An 8,145-nucleotide genomic window follows, 5' to 3' on the forward strand; every position below is an offset into this window, starting at 1 on the left:
TGAAAAAAAAAAACAAAAATCTGTCCCAGTTATGAAAGTGCAGCCTGGTATGTGGATTACTTTTAAAATCATGCATAAAACGTATGTATATTAGATATGACTAAAAAAAAGTGGGTGATTTTCTAGCAATTGGGGCACAGATACAAAGCTTCGGCATGTTAGTATTTGAGGATGCGATTGGTAAAAATGGTGAAAATACTCAAGAGCAGCTTTGCTATGACTTAGACACCACATAAAAAAACCTGCTGGGGAACCTGGATACAACTGGGGTAACAGGAGGTTTTTTAAATGGTAAAATTGTACAATAATAGCTAAGGGTGAACCAAAAGCTCTGATTCTTTACAGCTTCACGATTTAACGCAATATATTCAGAAGAAAATTATAGTGATACAGTACTTCATGTTCTTTCCAAACATTTACACTTTATGAGGCTTACCCCACATCATGTCTACTTGCAAGATTCTGATTTCTGACCAGTTTAAAGCTGAGTTTGGAAATTTATTAAATGTTTACCTGTTTTCAGATGTTACATGGGATATACAAAGGAATTGCTTTCTAAATGAACAACTATACTAGTATAACCACCACAATCTGTTTTTGCTATGACCACATCACTAGCATGCATCTGGTACTCAAAGAGGTAAGCACTCTTAAAATGCACAAGTTTAAAATAAAACAAAAAACCAAAAAAAACAAGACAAAACAAAAAGAAACAACCACATGTACATAGAGATCAGGGAAAAGTCCTTTAACAGTCTCCATCCAGGAATATCTGTATCTATACAGCTTGATATATGAATACCTTCTATATTTTCTCAGGAAAACTGAAGTGTACAGTTAATCATATCCTCAGTGACTAAGGAAAAATCTCTGCTGTCAAAAAAAATCACCTTTTTTGGAGGATGGATAACTACAGAGTTAATGTTTATTTTCAATACACTGTATCTAATTAAAGTCCCTGCTTAAATATGGAAATCAGTTTTAATACTTAATACGATTACATTATGTTTTGCATTATACTAGAATTTTAAAAAAATCTTCCAGAATCCAGAGTTTAGATATTTCCCATGTTTATTACGAATCACATTCACAGTGCAATACAAATTACATAAAAAGTTATACAAATGACAAGTACAAAGACTACATGAAATGTACAAAGACTACATGACACACGTACCATTCTGCAATGCATATAATACCTGACACTTAGGATAAAAGTGTCCTTGACACCTGTTAGCAAAAAATGGAAGTCAAAAGATAAATAACTGGATTGAGAAACTCCTTCATTATTTAGGGGTTTTTATTAAAAATTCTTTATGTTTGTAAGCAGACTATCAATATTTTAGAAAAAGCAACGCTGCGCTCTTTCCTAGCATGTAGACAATTTTTTCCACGGTTTCAAGCCTAGATTAATTTTCAATTAATCATCCTGTCCTTCAGTAAAAATAGTCACAAAAATCCATTTAGCACTTTGTTTCCAGAGCAATGATGATATAAAAAGTAAACTATAAACATAATCACGTGTCAGGGTATAGCTTTGGAAATATTATATGTGAAAGTTCAGAGACTAGAACAGTCCAGTATCTGCACTGCTCGGATAAATTACAATGACAGTTCTTTAGTACATTACAAAATTTTTATATACTGTCCCTACCAAAATCATACATTTACCGTATGTGTCTAGATTAATTCTAGAAAATGTTGACTGATGAGTTGTGCTAGTACTGTGGAGATCAATCTAAAATTTCTAGCTCTTTTCACAGCCTTTCCTCAGACATATAATAAAAATAAATTAATCCTGGCTGGCTAAGTTCAAATACGTGATAATTTCTACTACCAGTTGGATTCTGGTAGTGGCTTGATTTTATTTCATTTTGTCAAATAAAACAATTTCAGAGAAGTGGCATTTTTCTTACCTTGGTTTAGTTTAGTTTATTCAGGAGATATTCTTCCTTGTTTAATCAATGCATAACTGTAACAAGAAGTCCTAAGGACATATTTTCTAGTTTAATAGCAAGCATTTGCCTAGTAGCAACAAAATGATAGTTCTGAACCTCTCTTTGGCATTACAGAATTATGAATTTCAGAAGAACAGATTCTTCCATGTGCCTATTCCAAAAAATTAGAGATGTGTTTTTAGCCACCCACTGTGGAGCTCCAGAGCTGTGAAACCGATGAGTCAAGACTCATTTTCAGATTAGATGTGCAAGATCTTCCCTTTTGACAGATGACCATAATAAGGAAATTGCTTTAGCACCTCAACACAGTCCCAATCCATTCACTGAATTGTAAAGGCTATGTAAACTGGCAAGCCACTGTTTTAATTACGAAATTTGGTTTTGTGTGTCTGCATGCACACTCTGTTCAAGTATTGCAGAGGGCTTGTAAACCTGGACATAAGCTTTAAGTTCATGTAAAATAATCAGTAAGGATATAATACGCAAAAATAGATCAATCACATATTTAATATCCATATAGATTTGCATTCTAATATGCACTGTTTAGCAATAAGCATTCTTACTGATCACTACTCAAATCATCTTAAAAAATGCTGGTAGCACTTCTTCAGTCTGTTTTTAGAATTAATACAAAATAAACCCTACAGCATTGTGTAGCACTTAACAGCCAAATTTCCAGTACTACTGAATGTAAAAGCCTTCTCCTGGGGTATAGAAGAGGAGTTTTTTAATGCCGTCAGAGCTCTTCTCCAACTACTGATTACTGTGTGTCCCTTCTAGCAAGAAACAATGGTGCCAGAGATTTATTGCTCTGAGTCCAAGGGAACCTCATGCGTATCTCATACGAGACTTGGGAATGCCAGAGGGAGCTGTATCGCCAGAGAACCTGAGTGGACCTTAGAACAGCTTCAGCAGAGCACTCATGCTCAGAATTCACCTCAAAGCAGAAAATCCAGGCAAGTGCTCACTTACCAGAATGCTTTTGTGACAAGGCTCGGCATAAATGCTGCTGCAAACAGCATTTATTCAAAAAATATGCTGAAGCAGAGTAAGCCAGTCAAAAACCTTTTTTGAAAGTGTGCTATAAGGACAATTCATTTCTAACTAAGCTTTCAGAAAAAGTCAATGACTACAGCTTCCTTCCTGGACCCCCAGTGAAGACAAATTTGCATGTGGGGAAGTTCTGAATGTCACGTTTTACATAAATACCTTTAACTCAGACACATTGTTTAGAAAGCGTAACAATTACTACTGCATCAAACTTGGATCAGCATTTCACTTCTAAATACTTGTAACCATTAGATGTTGTCAAGGAACATTCAAGTGTCGAGAGATGTTTAGAAATCACCGTAAAAAAGTTAGTAGAAAAGCTCAATTGTTTTTGGAGTTGAAACATAAGTTTCAGACACAATGCACATGGGGAGCTATGCCATTTACTCCAGTTCAGGTAATATGGTATTAAAACCACCAGTAGCTGTATAAAAAGGATATATGAGAAATACAAAACCAAATGACAAAACTACTTCAATATTCAAGCCAAGTGACATCCAAGTGCCGAGACAAACTTTACGTGGACACCTTCATGCTAAACTTCACATTCCCATCTGCATGTCGGCAAAGTTGTAGAAATTGTCTACATCTCGAGATGCTGATGCCTTGCTTTCCGATACAAAAACCTGTTTTGTTAAACAAGAAAATAGCGATGCATCACTAAAAGTAGTCTTCGTTCATTTGGAATCAGTAACGCTAACTTTTAGTTTTGCATTTCGTGAGGGGCACAACTCCGTTGGTTTCCACTGTATGCCAGAACAATCCTGGAATTCTCTCAGCCCTGATATTTGTTACCATCACCCCTTCCTAGCAGACATGCATTAACTCTTGCCTTGTACTGATTAGAAGTTTGAGGCTTCAGGGGTCACAGCTTCAGCTATGCCAATTTAGATGTATTTTGGTTGTTAAAGTCAGCTCTGCCCAGGAGATGTGCTATGTTCCCTTGTGCTGTATTCCTCTCAAAAAAACTCAGTTGCTTCTTCAGCAGGTGACTAATTTTTTGAAATAACTTCACTTACATTTTTCAAAATTTATCAATGCATGTGAAGTCCAAGCTCTAGGACAGTCACCTTTGAAAGCTTTCAGCAGATCCAACTACAGTTCTCTCAGGCAATACCCAAACAGTCTAGTTCCAAGTAAGTCTTTGAAAGGAACCAAAAGACAGCAAGGAGCTGTATTGAACACTTTGTCTCAAAGACATTCCAGTGTTCTTTGAACAGCTGCCTGAAAGCAAAGGGTTTGTCACTTTAAGTGGAAATCATCTATTCTTCAATGGATTTGAGGATTTAATACTCACTTTCCTTGGAAAATTTTCCTGTCACCAACACATAACTTGAGTTTTGAGTACAAAAAAACCAAAACAACAACAACAAAAGGGTATTCAGATTTTACCACTCATGAATCTAAAAAGATTTTTTAGTATGTCAACACTACATCTTGACCATGAAGTAGCTCAGACATTCTGTAATATTTTCTGTCAATAAAGCAATACATCAGCTTACCTTGGTCCCACTAAAAACTTCATTTATAGTGCTTCGACATCCTTCCACAGCACCATCTCCATTGAACTCCAAAGCAACCACTGGACCTAGAAAATAGTTTCATCTAAAATCAATACTACTTTTAAGTTTGGCATTGAAACAGCAGATTTCTCAACCCATAGGGAATTGTAAAGCTCGCAAGAGGCATTTTATAGTTTTTGCTCGAGCAGCCCCATAATGGTAGATAAAGAATTGGAAACACTTAAACATGTTTAAAAAAAGGGACAGTGTTATCTGAGAAAAAAAGTATCAGCAATTCCATGCTCATTTTTTGCAGAGATTTTGGCAGGATTCCAGTTTTACTTCTTGAAAGACAGCAATAGCACAAAAACACTAAGGAGCGCTGGGCATTGTGGAAGTGAGTCAGACTATACTGCTCAAATAGTGAGCCATTTCACAGACATCTGGAGTAGGACTGAGTCATTCAGGCATTATTGCCTCAGTCCCAAGATAGCAAATTGTCTGATTTTTAGACTTCTTCTCACCCGCTGTTTGCACATCCCCTTTCTCTGGTTTCATTCCGAACATGGCATTTCTTCCCACATGACTGCGAAACAGACCATAAACTAGACTGTCATCTTTTGTCCTATTCTTGCAATGAATATCACAGACCCCTTATCCCACCATGAAAAAACCTGCAAGCTGCTGCCAAGTTTGGGAGTGAGTATTGATTTTTAACATATAACAGATAACAAGATGTCAGTACTTCTACAAAGAGACAAAACCCAATTGCAGTCAGATCAATAGAAAGGCTTTTGAAATACTCTGACAGTATAGTAGTTATAAACAGGAATTTAATGCTTGTCTGCTCTATACACATCTATACTGATTTGTTTAAATATTTATACAGAAATGCCACAAAGCTCTGAACATCTCAGTAGTTGAGCAGGAATGGTGATAAGTTAGAAATACTCTAAGAGCACGAGCTTCTTTTGAGCGCTCCAGGCAGACCTGCATTTCCACTGCTCCCAAGCTATGTGGTGGGACCACCAGAGGGGGACGAGAGCCACAAAATACACATTTCTGATGCCTTCAGGAGTTATTGCTGGTTTAGAGCCTCACTAAGGCTTCCAGAATTCATCTCAACAGGTTTTACAGTATGACTTTGAAACACAAGTTTCTCCTTCATTTCTCTTTCTTCTCCAGAACTCTCTGCTGACAGATTTCTATATCAAGAGGAGAAAGAAAACAACACAAACTCACCTTTTTCAAGCAGTGGAATGAATTCTGATGCATGCTGCTGGAAAACTCTGTGAGCATCCTCTGCCTTCATTAAGACCTCTTTAGTCTGTACCAGCTGAAAGCCTTTACCAGTCATCTGTTACCAGAGAAAGAATTTATGTTAAAAATGCTTCTAAGACAGAGAGTTCAACTTGATCATCCACTGGAATATACCCAATATACATATTAAACCACAGAGCAAAGGGACCCTTTTTGCTCTTTTCAAAGACCATTTGCTTTTTCTACATTTCTGTTTATTTTCATTCCATTCATCCAGATTTTCTCCCCTGCCTTAGTGCACCTAAAGGAATAAATGTGAATGGTTTTGTTTTATATTATGGCTCAGGGTTGTGTGTTTTTCCTTTTTCCCCACAATCCCTCAGAAGCTGAAAGTAATGGGAGTTAAAAGCATTCAGCATCTGGAATCAAGCAGTTAGTTCTTATTAGTCTGAAATTGTTCAGTCAAGCATTAGCTCAACCTCTCATCTATCCGCTGTGGAAGTTTTCCATTTTGGAAAAATAGTTACGAATTTTTGAAGACACATGCACACATCGCACACCCTACACACATTTTTACTCTAAATCTAATATGAAACTAAAAGCATAGGGAAAAGGAGCAAATACATTTGTACATCCAAAGCATCCATTAGTCTACAGAGCAGTAAGATTTCCACAGAATCTCACTAACTAGTCTTTTAGCATCTTCTTAACTCTAATTCCTAAGGAACTACTAACACGAGAGAACACATCTATTATCCTCTTTACTGTAGCTATTGCTTCTCCAGAAAAAAAAAAAAAAAAACAAACCAAAAACAAACCCACACCATAAGTATCATTATCTCCCTTTGTTCAAGAAGCTGTTAGTACCCCAGTTCCACAGAAGTCCAGCTTGGCGCGGGAGAGGAGGCAAGGAAACATTCTGCAGCTAACTAAAAACACAAGGGAAAGAGCTCCACCAGTTGTTTAGTTGATCACACAACACTGTGATCAGCAACTTTTGCAGATACCTCTCTCAGATGCTGTAGCCCATGGTTACTTGGCTACATGGCTACCATGGCACTTCAGGGTGCTAAAAGCAACCCAACCACACCCAGATCTCAGCCTCAGGAAAGTACAATTTCAGCCAAGCTTGGAAGCTGCTGCCTCACAGAAAAAGGGAGGGGAAAAAAAAAAAACAAACAAAAAAAAACCAAAAAAAACCCACACCAACTATTTAAGTAATCGAAGGCAGCTGACCAGCCATGACAAACACTCATTGCCTCTTACAGAAAAAAAGTTGCAACATTGGATGTCACAGGAGATACATTTTAACACGTTATTTTTTTAGTCTCTCTTAGTACAGAAAAACTTTTAGGACAGACTTTTGTTAGCTGTGACTTCTGGGGCAGTAAGCTAACAAGTTAATCAGCTATATCCCTTTCACAAGCACTGTCATTCACTTACTAATTTGACCAAGTTCATCAAGTCAACTACACATTTTCTTCGGAACATCGCTTGGCTGTGCCATGATGGAAAAATATATAAAGCAACTGACTGATCAAATGAGATTCAGTCTCTTATCTTGCTTTAAGGTTTTAAACAATGCAGTTGATCAGTATGGTCAGTAAAGAAACAGAGCCTCTGTGTTCCCCCTTCAGGGAGCATTAGAAGCTCTCCAGAGGAAAGTTTAATGAAGAATTCAAAAGTCTGGATGAAGACAAAGGTTGCTTACCTCATCAATTAACTTCCTGGCGTTTGCAGTTGTGTAGTCACCAGCAAAAAACACGGCCAAACATGATTCATCGCTGCTCTTTTGTCTCCGCCCTCGAGTTATTGGTATTATGCTCTTTGTAGCATCAGTAGAAATTCTGACAGCTTTCAGCTCCTCAGAGCTGGGCAGAGGAACATAATCTTGGACTACGGCGGTTTCAGGCAAAAGGCCCCAATTGTTTTCTCCTGACACAGGGGTAAAGTCGTGGATGTTGCTCCATGTGTTATTGAAGATACTCAGACCAGCATCTTTAAATTGTAAAGCAAGCTCAGGATAATAGTACTGGAAACACCCAAATTTCATACCTGTGGAGGACTCTATAATGGGCTGGGTGGCACAGCACAAGAACACCTCCAGCTTTCTGCAGTCCCGAGTACGAAACTGTTGACAGGCAACTATGCATTTACAATCTTTGCAGTCACGAAAGAACACACTGCCTTTTATTGGTCCTAAAAAGATTTGGCAATTTACACAGTCATCAATAGTGATTGTAGCAGAATGGTCAAATATGTAGATACTGCAGTTCTCACAGTCCTGAATGACAAATTGTTGCCCTGCTACTTTTCCAGGCAGTCGACCCACAGTTTCATTTTTAAGTCCGGAAAAAGTGTAATCTTTGGGGTCA

General features: G+C 37.6%; 1 protein-coding gene across 2 annotated transcripts in view; it reads right to left on the minus strand.

Moving 5' to 3' along the window:
• Nucleotides 1–1,053: 1,053 nt before the first annotated feature.
• The window catches only part of RP2 (RP2, ARL3 GTPase activating protein), a 17,047-nt gene continuing 9,955 nt past the window's right edge, over nucleotides 1,054–8,145 (minus strand). For both annotated transcript variants that reach the window (XM_027888120.1, XM_027888121.1), the window contains 4 exons: nucleotides 7,482–8,145; nucleotides 5,753–5,867; nucleotides 4,511–4,596; nucleotides 1,054–3,634 (listed from right to left, as the gene is read on the minus strand). In XM_027888120.1, coding sequence (XP_027743921.1) covers nucleotides 3,551–3,634; nucleotides 4,511–4,596; nucleotides 5,753–5,867; nucleotides 7,482–8,145 — 949 coding nt within the window. In that variant the 3' untranslated portion in view covers nucleotides 1,054–3,550. The remainder of the gene's footprint in view (nucleotides 3,635–4,510; nucleotides 4,597–5,752; nucleotides 5,868–7,481) is intronic.

The sequence above is a fragment of the Empidonax traillii genome, unplaced genomic scaffold (assembly GCF_003031625.1).
Source record: "Empidonax traillii isolate 1590-97213 ecotype Southwest subspecies unplaced genomic scaffold, ASM303162v1 scaffold231:size1146757, whole genome shotgun sequence".
Lineage (NCBI taxonomy): Eukaryota > Metazoa > Chordata > Aves > Passeriformes > Tyrannidae > Empidonax > Empidonax traillii.